This window comes from Apteryx rowi, unplaced genomic scaffold (genome assembly GCF_003343035.1).
Source record: "Apteryx rowi isolate R43461 unplaced genomic scaffold, aptRow1 scaffold_131, whole genome shotgun sequence".
Taxonomy (NCBI): domain Eukaryota; kingdom Metazoa; phylum Chordata; class Aves; order Apterygiformes; family Apterygidae; genus Apteryx; species Apteryx rowi.
The window spans coordinates 1,290,139-1,313,902 of NW_020447542.1; the positions used below are offsets into that span (position 1 = coordinate 1,290,139).

General features: G+C 36.7%; 1 protein-coding gene across 1 annotated transcript in view; it reads right to left on the bottom strand.

The window, feature by feature from the left end:
- RNF180 (ring finger protein 180) overlaps window positions 1-21,579 on the bottom strand; it is a 66,275-nt gene extending 44,696 nt beyond the window's left edge. Inside the window, exons 1-4 of the mRNA XM_026056452.1 lie at window positions 21,537-21,579; window positions 20,790-20,921; window positions 17,783-17,878; window positions 13,348-14,298 (exon numbers count right to left, since the gene is read on the bottom strand). Coding sequence (XP_025912237.1) covers window positions 13,348-14,298; window positions 17,783-17,878; window positions 20,790-20,891 — 1,149 coding nt within the window. The 5' untranslated portion in view covers window positions 20,892-20,921; window positions 21,537-21,579. The remainder of the gene's footprint in view (window positions 1-13,347; window positions 14,299-17,782; window positions 17,879-20,789; window positions 20,922-21,536) is intronic.
- Window positions 21,580-23,764: the final 2,185 nt, after the last annotated feature.

Sequence of the window (23,764 nt, forward strand, 5' to 3'; positions counted from 1 at the left end):
TTCCATCTGAACATGAGGAAAAACTTTTTCACTGTGAGGGTGACAGAGCACTGGAACAGGTTGCCCTGAGAGGTGGTGGAGTCTCCTTCTCTGGAGATATTCAAAACCCGCCTGGACGCGATGCTGTGCAATGTGCTGTAGGTGACCCTGCTTGAGCAGGGGGGTTGGGCTAGATGATCTCCAGAGGTCCCTTCCAACCTCAGCCATCCTGTGATTCTGTGAAGTGGAACAGAGAGTTGCAACTGGAGTCTCAGATTTGCACATTCAGCATTAAACAAATAACTATTTGCATTAATATCCATCACAAATTCCCCCACATAAATGGTACTGCTTAGCTACTGAAACTGATCTTAATTAAGAATTAAATACATCTTTCTTTCCAAGGTACTGGTCTTCCCCCTCTCTCTACAGAATATTTTAAGATTCCACATACCACATAGGACAGCATTTCCTCTTTCAGAGTTCTGAAATTTTTGAACAATGTTTCAGATTCTGCTTTTGAAAAAATACAATCTCTCCCCCCAAATCACAGTAACTCTTACAGTAGTATAAAAATGCTAGATAGAAGCGAAATATAAATGTCCTTACTATATTTTAAAGCAATGTATCAATGGGACATGCTAGGTGAGAATAATTCACCATTTAATTACATACATGTGAGTATATAAGGCTACAAAGCTCCAATGCAGATACAGAAGTCCATCTTATAAATTTATGAAGATAAAAGATCAATCAGTTTTTATGTTCACATTACAGAAGCAGAATATCAATACACTCTGATTATGTAATAGCTCTCTTAATTCCATTCACAACAGATCAGTTCTGGATAACATCTCATACATTTCCACTGAGAATGATTACATTGTTGTAGCTATCATCAGAAACATTCATCAGCTGAAGATGTTTGCTCACAGGAATCATTCTGACTGCAAATGAACAAGACTCTGTGACTGATACATGTTTTCTATGAGGACTGTAAAAATATGAAACAAAGAACAGTTAGCAAAAATAGTAAGTATAAGGCCATGTTTTGATGTTATAGCTCAGCTGATGTAAACACAGCTACCATTTCTTTGTCTCTAGCCATGCAGTCCCACCTGTATTCTTATGCTGGCTATAGCAATCTACTGAACTCAGCATGAGCCGGATTAGGGAGAAAAATCAATAGACAAGAATTTATGAGTTTTGCTCTGTTAGCTTTCACCTGTTTTACCTCTCTGAATCAGGTCACTGTGGAATCAGATGGGACAAGATAAGTAGACAGTTGTGGCCAGAATCACGTAAGGATTCCTCTTCACCGACTGTAACATGAAACCACTGCCTAAGTTGCCTACTCATACTATCATTTAAACTAACAAGATAATTACACCCTGTCATATTTTGACATTGGTGTGTGGTTCTGATCATGTTTGTATTTTGAACACAGAACTGTGGAAATAGCCCAGAAAGTCATTCATAAGACTATGTTGCAATAACATATCACAGACATGTTGATTCACACACTTTCCTTGTGGCTGATGCACAGGAAAAGCAAAATTCCTGAAAAATTCTGGTTCAGTCACAACTCCACCATGCCAATCCAGCAGTCCTGACAGTCTGGTATTCTTCAAACAGCCTAAACAAAGTTGCTAGTGCAAACCTTGCAGAAGGGCACAAGATTCAGGATAGTACAAGTATCATACCTTTTGCTCTGTATTGTGCCAAAAATCTAGCTCTATTAGTAAGCTTGCCAAAGGGACAACTCTGTAAAGTACCAGGTACCCTGAACTCTGCATCCAGCAGAACTTCCCACAGAAGTGGGCATCTTGAATCATCAGACTCTAAATCAGCAAAGGTGAGCTACTGGCATTGATAAGAAGTTTGAGCATCAACACAGATTTTTGTTGGCAAAAATTTCAACAAACCAGTGTTTTTGTGAATAAATTAGGCACTAAACGCAAAAAAAGTTCAACTATTACTGCACTAAACTACATCAGATGGGTTTCCTCAGTGACACTCCTAAGGTCATAGGAAAATATACAGGATGTTCTCAAGCCATGAAAATAGTTCCAATTTGCTTTTTAACTAACGTCTTAACTTACCTTTTTCTTATAAGGAGAAACAAAAAGCCAAAAGAACAAAGGATGCTCTCCAATCTACATGTTCCATCAGCCCCCAAGCTCCTTGCCTGTTTCCTCAATATCCAAATGTAAGTGCAAGTTGACAGGCCCCACTTCTTGTCTCCATTTGCTACTTCCACATTTCACTCCTATGTGTATATAAAGGTATTTTCTAGCAGCCCTATTTAATTCTTTTTCTTGCTTCACCTCCATATCTATGTGCAAGAACTGAGAGCCTCTGGTGATCCTGCTGTTTCACCTCACTCCTCCTTCTCTACAGTCCAGCTTCAAAACAAAGCACAGTAGGCCCAGGAAAGAATTGTGTATGCGCATTTGCACTTCAGTTCCATTAACTTTTGTTCTGCTTCTTCCATCTTCAGCTGCAGTCCCGCTCAACACAGCAGGAACATGACAAGAGACAGCTGAAGGAGAAAACCCATATTTCCTCTGCCCTCTTATACTGAACAGCCTCACTCTTGCATTCAGGATCCACAGCTTCTCAGCTAACTTCTAGCTACCTCTGTCTGTGCTGGGTCTCTTCCCTCTCCACACAGAAAGGGACCCTTATAAAGGAATACTGAGGCACAAAGGAGTGCAGAAAGTCACTTGAGGGCTTTTAGATTACTGGCTGAAGGATCTTGTTGCAGAGATTTCAATACACATGCCATTTTAGTGCACATGCAGTACATCTTCCATATGACTAGGGAAATACTGACAAGCATTTTTCACAGTATCCATTCTGAGGTTTAAGAATTGTTTTCTTCCACTGTGCTCAAAATCCCACTTACTATGCGCTTTCATGAAAAATAACTTGAGCAACTGAATTCTACCTGCAATGATTATAAAACCACACTGCAGGCAAAAATACAGCAAGTCTGTCCCCCTGAAAACATGCACAGCCATATTTGAAAAATGACAGAAGACTGATGGAAGACAAACAGGAAAAAATTGTTTTAGAGCGCAAATAAGAAAATGAAGATAAGATGATGAGAAAATGCACATAAAACACACAGAAGGAACTGCAGTAGTCCAAGCCTCTTGACCTGGTACCACCTCTAGTGCATAGAGGGGTAAGAGAGACAGCCTGTTGCTGGGAGCGTAGGGAAAAGATCGCAGAGAAATTTACAGCCAGATGAACAGATACTCTGAATCTACATCTATCCAGAGCACTGGATGTGCTGTGATTCAAAATGCTGAAACACATCTGTGTTAGAAGCAAGAGGAAAAATAAGTCTTTGTAGCTGAAGGTGATGGACTAGTGGTATAGATAGAGTGGAACACAGAACTTGTATAATGTGGCACTGGAAGTGAAATTCTGTACGATCTTCCACTGCTATTGTCCAAGACAGGTTTTAGAGAAGTTCAATCTAGAGACCAAGTGAAGTGGAGAATAACTGGGAGCCTACTGCAGCAGCCTGGCTGAGCAACCACTTACTATCTCAGCTCTCCATTAAAGAGTGAGATCGTATCTTACGACTACTGGATCAAGTGTGACTAGTGCCATGTTACTCCCAGGAGAGCCTCAGCTTATTTTGTCCTTATTGTGGCAGGTCACATTTCAGCATATCTCTCTAAAATTGCTCACACTTTTTGTATAAAAACAGTTTTGGTACACTAGCCAATGCTACATTTATGCTTAAACTAAGGAGAATCAGGATATTTTTAGAACAAAAGAAATCCAAGAGACAGACATCAACACAGTAGTCAATAGCATTCTAAATATGAATATATTCCACACAGATTAACAGACTTCAGTCCAGAAAAATTCATCTAGTAGTAATTCTAATGTATTATTTATATCCTCCTGGAACAGCTTACTGCTAGAAGCCAGATTGGTCTGTTGTGCTGCAGCAGGAAACAACATATTGCTACAGTGACTACAACAACGGTATTCTGCTTTTCAGTTCAGTAATTCCCTATACAAGAAAGACAATCATCTAGGAGAAATGTTCCTGTCCAGTAGATTTATTCTAATGCATAAAATCAATATTTATTTTGCTACTATACCAAAATCAGTGCTCCTCTTCTCATTCCAGGCTGGATTTTGGACCCACCTCAAGGGGAATACTATTTAACAGTTCAAGCTCTGTAATTGTGCAGCCAAGAGGAATTACAAGGTTTACTTGTATCTAACACCCTCAAACAAACAATATATCTTTTTTTAAAACCTTGCCTCTTCTGTAGCAAGTGAGATTGAACACTGAATCTGCTTAATAGTTTTAGAAAAAGGCAAATAATGAAGACATATACAATTGTTCATACACAGCACTACATTTTTTCCTGTCTCTTCTAGAATCTTACTTTTCCATGGATGCCAATAAAAAGTAGTTCTATAAACCAAAGAAAATCTGCCAACTCTACCGATAACGGTTAAGAATACAATTGTTAATGGTATCTGCTTCTAGAAGCTGCAAGGTATTAAGTAGCAGTGCTTTATTTAGGATGCATAAGACTTGAGGACATATGCAAATAAATGAGACTCAAGAAAACCTAGGACACGTTGCTTTTGAATGTGCCAGTGTAGGCAGGTCTACTGCTATGGAGCCTGGTTTCTATAGATTTGTGTTTTATGATTGATATTTGGTCATTTTCCTAACTTCATGTACAGCCTTTCCCCACATGAGGGCACTTAAAGGGTCTCACTTGTTTATCCACCTTCCTGAAATTTTCTTTAAAAAACAAGCAGTTATCTGAAGACAAAACTTCTATCACACTGTCAAGTGTGGCCGAAATGAACAAAGAGGGTAAAAAATATTACTAAGGAAACACAGAAAAAGGCAGAGTGTAAGTTTTGTTTCCATACTAATGACTGCCCTCAAGTTCTTACCTTTTTCCAGAATCTTAGCACTAATGCTTCTTTCTAATCATACATCTCTTTTTGCAATAAACCTGCTCTATTCAATTAGAAAACACTCAGAATGCTCCCAAATCATTTACTCTTGCCAATTCAGGGAGCCACTGAATGTAACACTCCTCACTGGATTGTTTCTCTCTCTCTCTCTAATGTTTTATCTTCCTTCATCATGGCTGCAGTCAAGTCTTTTTTCACTTTTTAAATGAGTGGCTTTTGTTCTGTTTCTTATTAATTAAATAGTTTTCTATTTACAAATATTAAACTTATTTTCTTAACCAATGGATTTTCTGTATGAAAACTAATATGAAAAGTATAGTAATGGAATAAGGACACAGTCGGAGTTTCATTTTTCTGGTAAAGTGCATTTCAGAGATGCACTGTAATTTTAGTTCTCCTCTTCCAGAGATGTACTAATTTTAATCTACAAATGGAAACTGAGATATTCTAAATTACATCTATTTAGATCTTCTAATTTTACTTTAAAAAAAAGTCCATGTGTAAGCTCTCCTCATTCTGTACATCGAAGAAAATGAGAAATACAAAAATATGAAAATACAGTCATTTAAAAATGTTCAACTTTGAGCTACAAAAGATTCAGATTTGATTAAACTTTCATAAAACTGTTGGATTTTTTTTTTTTTTAAGACTGTGGGGGAGAAGTCTTATTTAATGAGGATGAATTTGCTTCCTTCTGACTGACAGCATTATCAAAAATGTGAGATCATCACTAAAGCAACTGTATTTCTTCTCTTCATATTCACTACGTCAAAATGCTGCCTTGTTGAGTCCAATCTTTAGAAACAATACATCTAAACTTCTATTGTTCAAATAGAAGGTAAAGGACTTTAAATTTAAAAACTTGACTGCAAATTACTAATAAATRGGAACTGACAGCCATGGCATCTCCACAAAAGGCAGGTACTCTCTTGAAAGAAAATTTAAAAAGAAGAAATACACACACCTTCCCCCACAATTCCAAACTGTATTAAATGTGAAGCCTGTTCCTAGCTAAGGCTTTACCCTGTGAGAATCTCTAAAGACAAGTTTTCCCTTCTGATGTGTAATTGTTTTAAGTGTTTAATTTAAGTGTTGATAAAAACCATTAGGGAAGTTCATGATGTTAGGGAAAACACTGTATCAAATAAAAACTTGGGAATAGTCAGCTTTAAATATGTACATAGGTGCAGGTTTACAGTGGTAAGGGTGTTAGAATGCAGAGGAAAATCTTGCTTTCTTTAACTTATTAGACTAACTAGTATAAGCTTTTACTTTGGATCCGAAAAAGGCATTCATAGGCACAAAAGACCGCCCACCTTCTTCAGCTGCAACAGCGGATATTATCTTTCCTTACATTTAATTCTGGAATGCAGCTACCACATAACATCTCTTCAGTATTTTGCAGTACTGTGTATAATTTGTTTCGCTAATTTGCTACTTTAATTTTCCATTTCCTACTAGAATGACCAACAGGTTATCAAATTTACAAACAGTGAGTATGTATGCAATCTTTTCTGTTCTACTTATGTGACATCTTTTTGATGCTTACAATCACTTCTGCTTTTCACTACCAAGGATGCTGGAAAAGCACAAACAGGTCAGCCACAACTGCTGCCTTTTTTTTTTTCTTTCTCTTTTCTTAAGCTAACCAACCATGAAGGGTGGCCTGATACAAGAAGTAGCAGGTGCGCCCCTCTTTTGCAAGATGGTCATTTAAGGCATTAATGCTCATGGACTTCTGCTATGCTGAGGTTATTCTATAGTATTTATATATTCTGAAAGTATCTTACAGACAAACAGCTTATTCATAAGTATTTTGCTGAAGTGAAGGAACATATTCAGAGCACATCCAATTACTTCTGCCTGCAGTAAAGCTATATTAAGACAATGCAGCTACACTACATTCTAGTATAGCCTCAAAATAATCATAAAAATTCACAGTATATAGTTTACAGACACAGTGAGACAATCTTGATATGTTGTACTCATCCAGTAGCTCCATGAGTAATTTCTCCTCCTTTCCAACACAAGCGAAGCCTAACTTTACAATATAGTAATAGTGAAACTGCAGTGGTCTAAGGATATAGGACTATAGGGTCAGACAATGTATTTTATTAAATCAATTAATATACATTAGTTTTTCTAACTATCCATGACAGAAGGCAAGTAGAATTTGTTCCTGATGGGTAAATTTGTTGGCAAATTTGCAAGGCTGTTTATCCCACTTCGGTTATTATTAACACCAAATTATGTAAAAGGCATATCAAACAGTAGAAGAGGTCAGGATTCACATCAGAAGGTGTAATCACTAAGAATAGCATGAAAAGACTGCAAATGAAAGTAGTTAAACTCCAAAGTGTTAAAAAAGTTTAAAGGCTTGCAACAGGAGCTTCACCTGCACCTCAGAAACGGGTAGCTTTTGCACACCATTTCCCTAAGGTACAACTTCCACAGAAACTACAACTGCAATTTAAATAAGATAAGCCATACATTTGGGCATATGTAGATCATTCTTAAAGTCTCCTTGTTACTCCAGTTTACCAGTGACAGAATTAATCTCTTCATTGCAAAAGTCACCGTACAGTAATAATAGTTACAACAAAACAAAAGCAAAGATGGTCAAGTTTTGGCTCATAAGCTCTTCATATCTGAAATTTCCCCCCACCATGTATCAGCTAGTTAAATAAAGACACTGCCTCTTAACTGTAACCATGTAGCCCTGTAATACAGTATTGCCATTGCTAGTAACAGGCCATAAGCTTTGTACTGAATTTGCAAGGCCTCAGGACTGAGGCTTGTTGGGCTTGCTCTGCCTCGATCTTCCTTGACCTGCCTGCAGCCGTTTCACTTGGCTTAGCTGTGACAGCATTCCTCTAACTGACCAGGCCTCTATGGCTAATTTGTTTTACTTTTGTTGTCTTTGTATGGTAAAACCATCGTTCTATATAGGCAGCAGTAACAAGAAGCTATTTTATGTAGAAAGACATCATTAGGACTAATGTAATGACATAGCGTAAAGAAGTACAGACAGGCCTGGTACCACCAGAGCAGAGGCCCTGAAGTGGCGACAGAGTATGTGGTGCAGAGGAGCCCAGGTATGGGATGTCACAAGATGGGCGCAGGCTGGCGCTGGAGATCCCACAGCTATGAACAACTCCTCAGTGGTCCGTTAAAGAAATGCAGATCCAGAGCTGCACAAAACTAGTTTTAGGGGTAACAAAGAGAACAAAGAAGCAGTATCTAACATATGTAAAAGGCACCATATGTAGTGAATTCAGATATAATGTGGAGCTGCAGACCAATGAGGAAGAGCAAAGGTGTAAAAGTGGGTTAGCAAACACATAAAAGTGCCCCCAAGTAGATTCTGCAGTGAGGAAAAAGAAACCATAAACATGAACATCATATTGCTTCTGGTAAAGGACTCCAGATGCCAACAACTGGCTGTGACATCCCCCACACACCCCACAACGAAACTGCCAACTTTAGCACTCAGAGGAGCAGTGGAAGGRTGAGCACAGCACCAGGAAAAGAGGAGAAACTAAGAAGCATGTATAACAATTATAACTGCATTATTATTCTTTCTGTAACAATTAGATTTGGACCAATAATAATCAGACTTTTAAGATGTCAATTCTACTAACAATAAATTCTTGCCTTTATTATTATATATATATGGGGTTTTTGTCTTTGCCCATAAACAAGGTTTTGATTGTAACATCCTGCAGCCTTGCTACTTAATGACTGTTAAACCATTAATGCTGTAACATCACCAATACATCATCACTATTTCAGAAAGACTAAATCATAAATGTAGCAGGCCAGGGACTGTGCTCTCTGCAACTATGTGTTAACATAGAAGCACCTCAGTCAAAACATGAAAGTCTTTTCTCATGGTTTGTTGTGCAATAAACCTAAGTTTAAACAGTTACTTACAAAATTACTATACTATTCTGAGAACTGATCCAAAGCAGGACTGGCTTTGAACTCTGAAGTCAGCCATAGTAAATTCCTTAGCTGGAAACATTTTTATGAATATTTGACCTTCACTTCTCTTTCAGTCACTCTAGAAAGTGAATGAACAAGCCAGTGTGAACACCTCCCATGCTGAAGCATATTGTAGGAGTATGAGCCAGGTAGCCAAAATGCTCTTGCACTATTGCAGCTCTCCAAATCCTGAGGATTCATAGCAAGTCCCTCACTACAACTAAATATTACTTCATACTAAATCCACCATCTTCTGACACAGATCTCAGGGTATGGGATTAGGAATTACCTTCTTTCCCCCGCATTTCTTCTTTACTCAATTTTAAGGAACTTCTCTAGAGTCTCATATTTTTTGACACAGGTCACGATCTATAGACGTTGTAGTCACTGCTTGCTTTTCCAGCTGTGGTTTCATTTCACTTCCTTCTCATCCTGCCTTACTTTGGTGCCAACACTAAATAATACATTTATTCTTGCAACAACCAGTTGAGGAATCCATAAGAAGTCTCAGAATAATTCTTTTTACTAGTAGTATCACAGCAGGGATGTCTGAAGTCCCACTGCACAAACCCATGATGAGACACCTGAAGGATTTACAGTTTAAATACAAACACAGCAGTGTTTTTAAACCAATTTTAACCACTTTACACATGAAAGTGCCAAACATCTATGAAGTGACTAAGGTCAGAAGTTAAACCTTCCAAGTCTAGTGCCTTTGCTACAAGACTGTCAGTTGCCAGAGATCTTCAGTGTAGATATGAAAATTCAAGGCTGCAGGCCAAGATAAGAACATTTAGCACAACATGGTGTGGTTAAACAATCCAATATTTTATCCATCTGTTTATCCTTAGTTCTGATTAACACTGGGAGCATGAAAGCAAACCTACTTCCTGGACACTGACCACTGGTCGCCTTTGTCAGACACACGCTTCCCTGTTCTAGAAAAGATACAAAAGCACTGGTGATGTGTCACGTTATAAAGCGAAGCAAATGCCCCAAAATATTTTCTTCCCCCTGTATATCAGGATCATTTCCAAGTGGACACTGCAAATTTGAAGCCAGCTGTATAGTCTTCCTCTACATAAAGTGACTGTAAACAGAAATGAAATAAAACTGGGAGGAGTGAAAGATATTTCTTTGACTGAGATCTTCCAGAAAATGATTACAAGTTTCAGACTTTAGCAGATAATGCAAACATACAAATTCCCTTTCTCATACATCTTGTTATAACAGAAACACTGCATATTCTTAGTTATAACAACAGTAACAAGAACCATTATTTATACTGGCAATTGCTAGATATAAGTTACTTCCCATTACACTTTAACAATATGCTGTACAACTAAAAAAACCCATGAACACACAAACACTAGGCAGGTATCCTCTTCGCAGGCAGCAAGAGCCTTTGCTTGCTGAGCAGGCAGAGGAAGTTTGGGTCCCCCTGCTGTTTGCAGGCAGCTCAGTCCTGTACCCACGCTGCAGAGCCCACCGCAGCACAGGCACAGCTCAGGAGCTCACAACATTGCTCCTGCTGACAATTCAAGGTTTATATACTTTAAATTAATAATAATGTGCATTCAGTCATAACACAACGTTTAGGGATATATTTTGGCTTACTACGTCAGCCTGAATATGCATGTTGAAAGAGAGAAGGACAACTTGACAGATAAAGTTCTCACACTACAAAATAAACTTAAGAGAACCAGTCTATGCATTTGCAAAGAAAAAGAAGTGCAAAGTCTGAAAGGGTTCATTCTCTTGGGCTGCTTTCAGGAAAAGGTTTAATTAAAGGTGCAAGTGAGATGTACAGTAACTTTAACGGAGATAAAAGACTCCCCTCCCATCACGGTTCTGTACAGGACTTCTTGAAAGAGCACTTAAATGAAATGCTCCTCACTGTCATTTATCAAAACTCTTGCACTGCACCTACTCAAATGTTTATGCTTTCTTCTATTTGTGAAGTTTTACCATCTGAATACTTAAGTGTATAGTAATAAGTATGCTCAAAATTATGGTTTCAAAGTACCATGGCCTCCTATTCTTAGTACCACATTGACAATTTGGGCCTATATACAAAAGAGGGATGTCAGAGCTGAAGAGAAACAAAGGCAAATGGAGCTTGGAAGAAAAGGCAGGACCCTGCGGCTGGCACAAGAGAGGAGAGGCTGCTACAGAGCTGCAGCACCTCTCACGACATGTCAGACCGTAGAGGGGATGCCATGTCCCAAATTCCCCACACTCTCCTGGGAAGACGACACCACAGTGATGGGAAACACGCTGCCTGACTGAGAGCCTGAGAAGTATGCTCTTTAGAACCCTGTTTAAACAATCCATGCCACAAGCATAGACTTTCAGCAAGATAAAAGAAATCAATGCCCATCAAGGAACAAAACCGTAATAACTTCCCCTCAAAAACACTGTTCAAAACCAGATTATTTGTTTCACATGCTTAGTTTTTAATTCTTTGTACTTTGCAAATTGTATGCTTGCTGATTAGACTTACCAGATTTAACAACTGTATATCATTTGATAAATCAAATTTAAAAATAACATAGAGGAATTGGTTAGGCAAGGTTTAACAAAAAAGATTTGAAAGTATATTTTTCTTTCTCCAGCTTTCACAAATTAGGAAAATTTGTGCAAAATTTTATTCCAGAAAGTAACATCTAGCAAAGATGAAGGTGGCTGAAGACACCACAGGTGACATGACTGCAAATGCTCATATATACTGTGCTTTTACATCAACATTTTATTTAACAGAAGCGATGAGGTCTAGAATTTTTAAAACCATTTTAGGGGCTCTGACACCTAATAATTTTTAAAGCATCCAATGTGAAGACATCCAGAACTTAGAAAGGTTCTTTACCCTCAGTATCGCAGTTACTTTACAAAGACAGAACAAGTTTTCGAAATATCACAATGCCAACTGGAATATTTGCTAACACAAAACAAAAACAAACAAACAAACAACCCAAACTCAACCTTCCCCCAGATGAAAGCATGTATGTCATACTGAAAAGTCCTGTGATATGTCCTGGACTCATCACATTCTCAAGCTGGATCTGTATATTTAATTGAGAGGGACAGCCTCTATGCAATTATTTCTTGATCTTGAATTCACTGCTCCACTTTGATTTTGTGCTATATTCTAAAGGGTCTACTGACAATATCTACAAGAGTCTGAAGTCATTCACTGTCTGAGCAGAGTGGAACAGTATGAGGACAGTGGAATATTAAGAGTGAAAATGATTTATGTGCAAAGGATCAGTGCAACATCCATACACTAATTATTGACCCTATATAGCCTATTATTTTAAATGCAAACTAATGAAAACAACATAGCATCTTACTTAAGCACAGTCAATTAAAATAAGCTTAGTAACTTCTAGATAAGGCATAAATACTAAATTAAATTAGATTGCTATCGAACATAAAGCAATCACACAAAAAAATCTGTGAATTATGGTTTACGGAAACTTTACATTTCACTGTACTTCAKCTATGGAATATTCTAAGCCTATAACAATGACATGCCTACCCAAAATGGAAACGATTTCTTAAGTAGATATTATTTCTCTGATGTGAATTACTTAATGTGTTTGTTCTATCTGGCCACACAGTATTTTATGGCAGGAATTTTATGAGACCTTTTCTTTTGAAGATATGTATATCATTAGTCTTTCTATTTAATTTCCTCTGAGCACACAGTAACTGTGTTATTCATTTTAAGATACATTCCCAGTCTTTTTGCCTCTCTCTTCCCCACCAAAATCTCATGACAATCTGTGGTCTTTAATTCTGTTCCTACTTAGATGGTTTGAAGATGGTTTGTATAAGTGATAAGAATATATAACATATTTGTTATATTTATATACAAAATATTTAGCTAATAAAGACATAATGATAATATAAACAGCAACAATCAGCTCATTATTCAAAGAAAATTATTTCTGTTATGATAAATAATAAATACAAACATCTTTTAAAAATAAAATATGCATAAAGATACCCCAAAACGCCATTACTTAAAAGTTAGGAAATCCTGAATGCTAGTGTTTCCCATTTAGAAGATATGAATGTTCAGACTTCCTTTGATCCTATTCATTAAATTTTACAGTATTTCTTCCCACTTCAAGTTTGTTTTTACATCACAAAATGACAAGAAGTCCAACAGAAACTAGTTACGTACTTATCTTTACCCATAGAGATTTGATTCTACAGAAGAAGAACTGATTAGGTTGAATTAGAAAAACTGCATGTAGGAAGAGATCATAAATCCTTCTTTGCAGGATACCTAACCCTAGATAGTACCATCTTAAATCAATATTAAAAGACAGCATCAAAAAAAAAAAGTCAGAATGATTTACAAAAGCATGCCAAACTTTACAAGCACAATACATTTCAAATACCTACCTGCTTCTGTAGCCACCGTTCGCGCCTTCTTTGTTTTCTCCTCAAGCTTTTCAACTTGTTTCTTTCTCTCTTACTCAGCTTTTGGCTGAAGGAAATACTTGCAGGCTGCACAAGACCAACAGGTGTGATGTACTGTTCCTCTCCTGCAGCACTTGTAGATGAAGAAAGGTTCATCACAAAAGGTGACTGATCAGCAATGGCACTCCCAGAATATTGCCCAGTACCTTCAAAATCACATTCACCTTCTGTTTCTCTATGTACTACTGGGTTAAAGGAAGTAACTTGAAACCTCTTCTGTAGTTCATCAACATTCAGACCATACTGGTCCTGAAAAGCAGTATCATCTTTCTGATTGGACTCTAATTGCAAGTCACATCTTGTGTAAACAGGTGGATTTTCATTTTGGCCATGGCAAATAGTTCCCGTACTGGAAGTCCCATATAAAGCAGGCAACAAAACAAGYCTCTCTCTGACACTTAAATCCAAACTACGCGATCTTCTGTGAAAAGCTTTTACAGTGCATGCATCATTCACAGGCCAGGCAGCAGAAAGATTTTTTCTTTGATTTAATGCCTTTAAGTGAAGTTTTTTCCCCTTCATCTCAAAACTGGGTGATCTTACTTCCAGACAAAGTGCTTCTGTTAATCTTCCAATACCATTATTATTTCTGGCCATGTATGAAAACCTTTGATTTTTGATTTGCAAAGTTGCAGTTACCAGTTTGCGGTGGAGATCCTCGTTAAAATCAGATTGAATTTTGTGGCGTGGTAAGTGTTTTGCTGACGGTTTTGCCAATTTAACAGAGAAAGCCGGCTGATAGTCAGTCCGACTCTTGCAGAAATGTACATTTACAGACTGTCCACAGGAGCACTTTGTGTTGCAAATAAAGTTAAAGCCCCCTAAGCGGGCCTCACAGAACGGACAGTGTAGTTTTCCAATTGTCCACTGTGCCTATTAACAAGAAAAGAAAAAAGAACAACAGATTCATTGTAAATGAATGATTAAGAAGCCATTACTAGGTTTACTTTTCTCCTTTAATGAAAAACAAAAAGTAAACCCTTTTAAACACAGGGAAAGAGACTACACAGAAAAAAGAAAATCCACTATAAATAATGTTCTCAAAAACACTGCTTGCTGAAGTGATAACTAATTCTAAGAAATCTAGAACAAACACATTTCAAAATGTAGAGGCTTTAAATTATTTAAAAAAATTGTCTATAGAGAAAATAATGCTGCAATACTAATGAAAATATTAGATCCTTTAAAACACTGAAATCAATTTACTATGTTAACCTGGAACTGGCAAGCACAGTTTCTCACTTGAGTTTTCTGAGTGCTGATACATCTCTTGAATACTAAGTACAGTAGAAGAAGATTTCTCACGAGATGAGAGTAGCTTTTGCTTTGCTTACCTGACAATGCTTAAAATGGTACTTAATGTATTTTGGTGTATGTAGCATTACAGCATAATCTGTGTGTGGGCACGTCACAAACCCTTTATATTGTATCTTTAAGGAGACAATTATTTTCATTATTTGTAATTTTATGGATCTCATTTCAATTCTAAAGCCACTTTTTCAAAGGAAAACTTATTACAGATCTATAAACACACACTTGCACACTCAGTATTTTCAGTAAATATATTAACCTGCTCAGCAGAAACATTTGTGAGGATTACAGTCATGCAAGTGTTTGCAGGATCAAAGCAAAGATGAGAAACATTATCAACTCCGGTCACACATCATTCACTTGTGTGCCTAGAGTTGTAAGTGAAGTTCAGCTCTGAATATTACAGATGCTGCCCAACATTTCTAGTTAAGCATTGCTTTTAGTTGCCTATACCTTTGCAAGTTAAATTGAGAAGATGTTGCCATGACTGACGCTTGTCTGAGTGAATGCTTCAGAAAGTTTCGGTTATACCAATTTTGCAGTTTCAGAAAAGGCTTGTGTGCTAAAAAAGCTTATTTTTTTGGTATGTAACACTAGAAAAAGTTTTGGAAACTCTTTCTTGAGAAACTTATTCCTGTGTTTTGTGTTAAAAGCTCAAAATTTCACAAAATGTAAGAGATGTGCCTTTTGTTGCACCTATGAGAATCTGTTTGAATCTGGACATGTTATTGGCCTAGAGGAAAAAATCTCAGGTTACATACGCTCAGTAAAGCTTTCTGAAGGCTTTAAGATCCCCGAAAATTCCTTGAACATGCACAGTCCCTCTCAGTTTATAAGGCTGACCAATTTGTGTCTACGCCATTCCCCCCAAAAAAGAAGCTGGTTCATTACTATGAGTTTCCCACATTCCATTTCCCAGATGCTATAGGCTAGGCACTAAGACTGAGGAAAAAGCAGTCTCTTTAGTGCCTTCAGTGGGTCTTGTTGACACTCTGCTACTATGGAATAGTAACTTGGATCTCCAAATGCAGGGGAGGAATGAGCCATGAAAAGTCAGGGAAGAAGGTAAGGAGCCTGGTAAAACTAGGAAAGAAGGAGAAGAAATGGAATAGAAAGGACATCTCTGTCCTACGTGCATAGAGACTGAGAGATGAGGTTCAATACAAAGGAGTCCAGGATTGATTTAACTTGAACTTGGAAGCAGACTGTGGAAGTACTGACTCCGTAAAAGAGGCAACAGCCTATCTGTGGAGGAGGTGGTAGGGGGAAAATCAGCAACATCTGAAAAGGAGCTGAGGGGACACAGTTTCATGATGGGCTGCATAAAAAGGGAAAGCAGGGAAGAGTTAGCCAATTTAAGAATATCTATACACTGAAGCGTGTATGAAACCAGATGAGATTGGTTAACAACAGGGACAGATGGCAAAAAAGAACTGGCTAGGAAGCAGTAGGTTGTTACAGCCTGCAAATAGACTTTGTGCTTATGTAAAATAATTTAGCCTTTGATTCAGAAGTTGTACAGGAGGAAATAACACATGATCACAAAATTATTCAGATCTGGGTAAGAAAGAATTGTGTAAAAAGCCCACACATTTATCCATAAACCCACAGGACCTTTCTACAGAAGTCAAAAGGAAACGAGGCAAGAGTTTCCAAGATGTGAAAGGACAAAATCAGGGCTAAGACAGCTGAAGGCTTTCATATAGACCTGGATTCTCTGTCTCTGCCACCAGAGGAACACTGTTCCTCTGCAATCTTGAGCAAATATTTTAAGCCTTTTCCGCATAGTCACTGTCTGTGCTTTTCTTATTTTCCAGGTCTCCAACTTGTATCTCTAGGCTTTTAAATGCAGAAGGCTGGGCATTTACAGCTAACAGTGGAAAGTATAAAACTAGCTGCAACACCTGAAATCATAAAAAATACAAAGTACTAAAAAAATTTAGGTCTTTATGATCAGGCATTCAAGATTACGAAACTCAGCAGGAAAATACCTCCTCGCTGCTCAAAGCTTTTTTCCCCAAAGGGGAAATGTTTTGAAACAGATGCACTATTTTGTCATGCAATGCTGAAGTCTAAGAGATCAGTAATTTTAAGAGCTTAATTAACGTTTAACAAAATAAAACACAGGGCAAAACAATGAAAACGGAAGAGGAAACAGATTTTCTTTATTTTTGTGTGCTTAGCTTTACAGTCATAACAATTTTTGCTTTGCATATTATTTTCTGGATGGATTTCTGATGTAAATCTTGTAATACAGTAAAGCTTAGACACTGAAGTCTAAGCAGAAAGGAATGCAGGTTGCATTTGACTCTCAAAATCAGGTAAGACTGATCAGAAAAACTTACAGCAAAAGACTATCACTATTTCTGCTTCTTAAGTCCACGCAGTAACATTAACTTCTAGACCCTAAATAACTTAAATACTCAACTGAAGCAATCATTACAATAGCAAAGTTGTGAGCTGGTTTGTAATTTCAGATGGGCAGATAAAACTCAAAAGCAGTGACGCTGCTTGTCATTAGACCTTTGAATTTGCAGGAGTGCATTTTCTATTTATATGACAAAATAGCACAGGTGATGTAAAAGACAGACATCACATTGTATTCCAACAACTGATCTCTAATAAACTCTCAGTCCAGTTTTATGGAGAAACATGCTCCTTACCATTACGATGAACCTAAGTACTACAAGATACAATAATCAAGACAAGCCAAAACACAAAGCCTTTACAATTAATATAAATTTAAAACTTTGATAAAATAAACAGAGGTACCCTGTGAGAGTTATTTGGACAAATATAAACACATTCATCCATAAATGGCCAAGAGTAGAATATTCCACTTCTAGGTTTTGTGCATATAGAAAAAAATATTTAAGAGGAAAGGAAAAAAAACTCTGCAAATGGTAATGATAGAAACCACTGATGGAAATTCTCTCAATAAAAAAGGTCTGTATATGATATGTGGACCTCATTGGAAAAGTGCCCTTGATATTTGTTCTTATTTCATATTTTATTGAATAATAAAGATGCAAGTTAAAAAAATTACCTTTTCAATAACACTTTTTACCCACTCTGGAATGGCTTCTAAGTTCAGATGCCATATGTTGCAAGTCTCCTGAGCAGCAGCTGAATGCTGAGGTGTCTGTTAAATACCAGAAATATTGTATTGATATTCAACATTCATGTATGCTTTTTCTTTGAATACAGCCAGAAATCAGCCACCCAAATTCAGTAAATGTTTTATTAAAAAATGATAAAACTCAAAAGATGCTGTGCATTCTCTATGCCAAAAATAAAGTAGATACTGTCAGTAATACTCTATTTCTGAATCTAAGGACAGTGGACAGACTCTGATAGGGAGGTGCTTTGTTTTATAAGAACAGAAAGCATGCAACGGCTGATCTTCTAAGTGTATTAGAAAACTCATTTCACAAACATTATCAGTTTTCCAGTGAAGACAGGACAAAGTTAAGTTCTAGTTCATTTGAAAATGGTGTATCAGAGTATCAGAGAATCATTCTACAATGAGTTTCAAATTCATTTTCTAAAAATGGTTGTTAGAATAACTAGCTGAAAACCCAGACTTTCAGTAAGCTTTATTTAGTTTTTATTTCAATAATGTGACCAACTGCAGAGAAAAAGAACAAGATTTCAAAAATATTAATAGTGTTGGATTCTAGCTGAGCTTCCAAATTGCAGCATTTCACTAACTGATGCTAAAATAAATACAATTACATAACTATATTTTAGTACAAAAGGAATTAAAACATTTTAATTAATTTAGAATGACAATAAAGTTATAATGCTGGCTAAGTTATAAAAAACTCTGGGGATCATAAAAGTCTTAAAACCAGATGTTAAAAGTTATGAACAAGGAAAAAATCCTGACTCCTATGTTATGAAACTCATGGGAATAACAGTTCTCTTATGCTGAGAAGTGAAAGTGGGTCTATATATGGAAGAGAGAAGATTTTAGAAATTCTTCAATTAATGTCAGCAGAACTTAACATACCCAGATATGTTTGCCATGCTTGTGTTGTCTTTTTCCTCGTACCTATGGAGAGTACTTGTACAAAAATCCTTGTACTTCAACTTGGATACAATTCTGACTTACAGTGTTTATACTGCATTTGTAACTTCAGTGTTTGATTAAGATTTGCTGTAAGATTTTGTCCCCCAAAGTCCCCTTCACTTATAACTCATCTGTGTGTTCGACTTAAGTTCTAAAATTCAACAGGGAAAGAACATGGTTGCTAACACACTGAAAATATTACTCTTCTCATCTTAGTAGAATACTTGCTTTCCAGTGTCTCAGAACACACTCGTAACTTATGTTTTTTATCTGCTATTTACCTGAACACAAAAAACTTTTCTGGTTGTGTGCACAATGGTGGTAGATCTCCACTAGCAACCAAGAGTACCTGGTTCCACCATGGGGCATCCATATAACAGACAAAGATACCCTCTTCTGTTGACTACTTTTCCCACAAAAAGAGTTGAAATTATCCCCAACCTCTCCCCCTCCGCCCCCAAACCCAAACCATGCACACAATACACAGCTTTTAAAGTAAAAAGATATGTTTTTTTTCACTCCTTCATATTGCCAAAAAAATAAGGTAAAAAAAAAAGCCATCTAAATATATAAAAAAAAAAGTTCTTCTCATTGCTGAGTCCCAAGGTAGATGTATTTGGTAGGTATAAATGCATATTCAGGTAACAAACCATTAAATCATGAAGCTAATCAACAGAAATTGATGCATACAGACCTACTAAATGCAGATGTACTGAATGCTGTGTACAGATGATAACTTTAAGCATTATGAGCAAAAGTTAAAGAAAAAATTAGAAGACAACTTCCTAGTTCTTGGATAAGGAAATGATTTTCTACCCAAAAGGGCTCTGTTTCTGATGATATTATTTCCCATCATTTTGACTTATGTGCATGTCAGCTATAAATATAGAATCTGTGAAAGCATCCCTGGAGAAGTAGTAAAATTAAGGCAGCTATTTGTCTCCTGTCTTTAAAATACTCCCCCACTTCTCAGCCATGACATGTGGATTCCTTGGCTGGAAGAGTACCAAGAGCTCCGTGTTGCAGACACATCAGGCCAGGGCATGTCTTGCTCTACTGCAAATGTCTGTATTGAAAACATTGATATATGACTACTAAATTAATACAAGTAGATGAATAAATACGGACCATTAATAATACTAATTATATAGGATCTTAAAAAATTATATTTGTTTCTATCTCTATCGGTTACACCCCTCTCCAGTGCCAAAAAGAATGTTTCTGCATTTCCTAGTGTGTTAAAAAAATAAATTAAAATAAAAGATCAACACATCCACTCCTATTTGCTTTTTTTATTTGATTCAGCATCATAAAATGTAAGGACTATCTTGCTGGCATATTTGGAAAGAGTCTGATAACTAACAGCCATTATAAGGCAGCAGGAAATACTCTTTTTTTCCCCCCCCCATATGACTATTTTTCTGGCTATTTTAATGAAGATGGCGTGAATTACTAAGTGGTATTTTAGCCTAGCAGGGCATTCCACCTCAGGTCAGATGAATCTTTTGAACTGTTTTTGTGCAGAGATTATCTCCCACTTTTTCAAAATGAATAGCAAAAGTAACTGATGTGGAAATGTTTGACACACAATTAACTGTCACAGTGGAAATCAATATCCGTATTTAAAATACACTTTAGAAACACAGAGCTCTCTGTTAACAAATATTAAAATAACCAATTCATTAAAAGTGATTAACAGATCAGATTTTTATATGAAAAATGGAACACTATATACTCTACATAAGCCAGCAGATAAAGGTATTGTGTGTACCAGCCTTCATGTTGCAGAACATAGAGGTGACTGCCTACTTGGCTTCATTAGCATTCCTGCCTACATTATTCTCTATGAAACAGTCCATATTTTAGTAATTGCCTCCTCAAGAGGTAAATTACTAGGGGAAAGCACGTACAATACTCCTCCTATATCTAAAACTAAAGGCACTGAGAAAAGTTACAACCCCCCTTTAGACTCCATACTCACTTTAGATGGTTCTTTTCCATGATGTTTTATAAGGCAAACAGAATTTGCTATGTATTTTCTACATCTCCAGCAACGTAGCACATCAGTCTCTTCATTACTCATTTCCACTTGTAATTCCTCAGATCTGTATGCCTATTTGTAAAGACCACAAAGACGTACAACTCAAGTCACCTGTTAAATCCACACATGCTTTCCTCTTGCAACCCCCATGTCTATCAGTAGTCTATCTTCACTATAGAGATTAATATTTTATTTATAAGCAAAATTTTCTGATCTTGTATAGCATGCTACCCCAAAACATTTTAAACAGCAAAGAGAAACAGCTGTTTTATGTCCAGTTTACATACAGAATTAGAAAGCAAAACCCCTCCAAATCTAGAAAATAGACCAACTTCCTCAATGTTACATAAGAGAATTCTAGTTCTCCCAATTTATACCCTCTCCTCCAAACTACACTACTTCCCAGAATATGTCTATAAAATTAAGTTCTGATTATAATACACATTAAACATGCGTACATGTGATGCCATATAACAAAAAGAAAGCTCACACAGAAAAAAGACTGTTTACTCAATGGACATCTGGAAGCTTGTTCCCTTAAATTATTTTGTGTGGGAGGATCAGTGCTACTGCTGCACTAAGTCGACAGGGCTTTTCAGACCTGAATTAGCCTGCTTGTAAAACAGAGACTTAATTCAAGACAACACCCAGAAGGACAGGACAGCTGTTTCTCTGTTTGCACCTTACTATGTTCTGATGTCTCCTTGGTCTCTTCTAATCTGTGTCCAAAGGCTTGTCTTTTTGGCAAGCTTTCTCCAGTGCTCTTCTTTCCACCGACTTCTGTTTTTATCCCCTTGTGCTAGCTACATGAAAAGAAACCTCAGCTGACCTTTTACATTTACACACTCAACTCAAACATCATAGTTATGCCTACTCATAGTGCTGAAGTGCACAATGCTTCCTGACAAGGAAGCTGTGCCATAAAAATTAAAATGAGTGTTAAAAGAATCTGTGTTGTTCTTCCACAATCCAAATGTCTGATTCTGCAATTCATTTAACAACTCCATTTTTATTTATTTTTCACTAACAAAGAAAACTGAGGTCCTCAACCTAGGCTGTCTGCACAGCAGTTTGACTTATTAAACCACATAAATTTTTGTATTTTCCCCATTTCCACCTTTCAATCTTCTGCCTTGTTTTCTGAAGGAATGGAAGACTATGAAACAAAACCACATTGGTTAAACCTTGTTTTTCATTCATATCTGAGTTCTTGTTTCAGCAGAATTCCTACTCTTTCTAAATGTAGAGAGTCTGAAATTTAGTTTGATGAGAAGCAACTAAACAAAGCATGCCTACATTAGACTCCTAGCTCTAGTGTACACACAGATTTTAATAAGTAGACCCACACTAATGACATGAATGAAATAAAATTTAAGCAAGCATTTTTTTTTGCAGTTTCACACAGTAAGTTACAATGAATTTTTGTGAAGATTCCAATTGTTTCTGTTTTTAGGTAAGCGAATGTAAGAACTTAATGCAAATTAAACTGCCCAAGCAAGAGATCATATAAGAGACACCGACAGAAAAGAGAGAACTTACATTGGTAGTCTCTCTTGTTCATGACAAAAAATTGATGATTCTAATGCCTTGACTTAAACAGAATCTCCTGATTTTTTATTGATCTAGCTAAGCCAGTGCTGCTTTCTATATCGGACACATTTTGAAAGTGAAATCTATAAAAATGCTAGGCCTAAGAATAACATATATATTAAAAAAAAATTAAACTCAGGTTCTGAAAGATTTAGCAAGCAGAATGGATCACTTTGCTGTGACAAAAGTAGCATTAGACTTCACAGGGTATTGAAGGAGTGATTAGCAGTTGTGAATTTGCTTGTATCAAACACCTTAAAGCTGTTCTAACTCATTCATTCTTGCCAATTTCATAATACATCTTTAATTTAATCTTACAACAGCCCAGTGAGAACCTCAAATCTAAGACTAAGCAGGAAGGACTGAAGGATTTTTTGCACAATAAGGCCAGCTCAAAAGTGTATTTCCGGTACAGTCATACCCCCTACCTACTAAAGATACATTCTTGAAAAGTGCTACAGTTAGTAATATCCATCCTCCACACCATATATACCATACCTGTGTATTCAAGCTGTATACAAGTCTCTATACATCCTGTCCCCATTATACTAATTCTTACAAGAAAAACACAACCACCCTGCTTGATTGCTTAATCTGTTGAGCAGTTGCTTCATTTGAGGCTGATGAGAGCTACTGGAGGAAGGTGCTAAACAACTGGCAATGCACCTCTGGAACAACAGATAAGGAAGTGATAGATAAAGGGGTGTTGCTGTATTTCAAGACAAGGTTGAAGTAACGCAAACAAAGGTTGGCTAGTCATCAGTGACATCTGAAGTGATGTAAGCTTCTCCCTACCTAAACAGTGTCCAGCAAGCAATCACTGTTTTACAGCAAAATAAAAGCTTTTTTTTTTTGATAAATACAAGTATTTTCTTAGTTCTGCATAGGCCTTTCACTTAAAAATACACTTTCATATGAGAAAGGAATGTATAATACATAATAATTTACATAGCACAGGTTGTATTTTGTGTAACCAAGAATGCTGATAGGGAATTATATATAAAAAATTCCCACAAAACAGACTATGTTACAGTAGATTGAAGTGTTCTGGCCTAGTAGAATTTAAAAGAGGAAATTCCTGTAGGTCTATTAAAATTCTGCACATTCGTATCTTTCTGTAGTTCTTCCAGAGGACACGCTACCATTGCACATTAACACATTACATAGGTTTTTACATGTACCACATTAGAAAACAGCAAATACAACTTTTCATTTGTTATATGAGCATTCATTTTATTTTGATTTGCACAGAACTCAAACGGTAACTCAAAGCACACAAACACAGAATTCTGCAGTGTTTTTATTGGTTAAATGAAATTTAACCA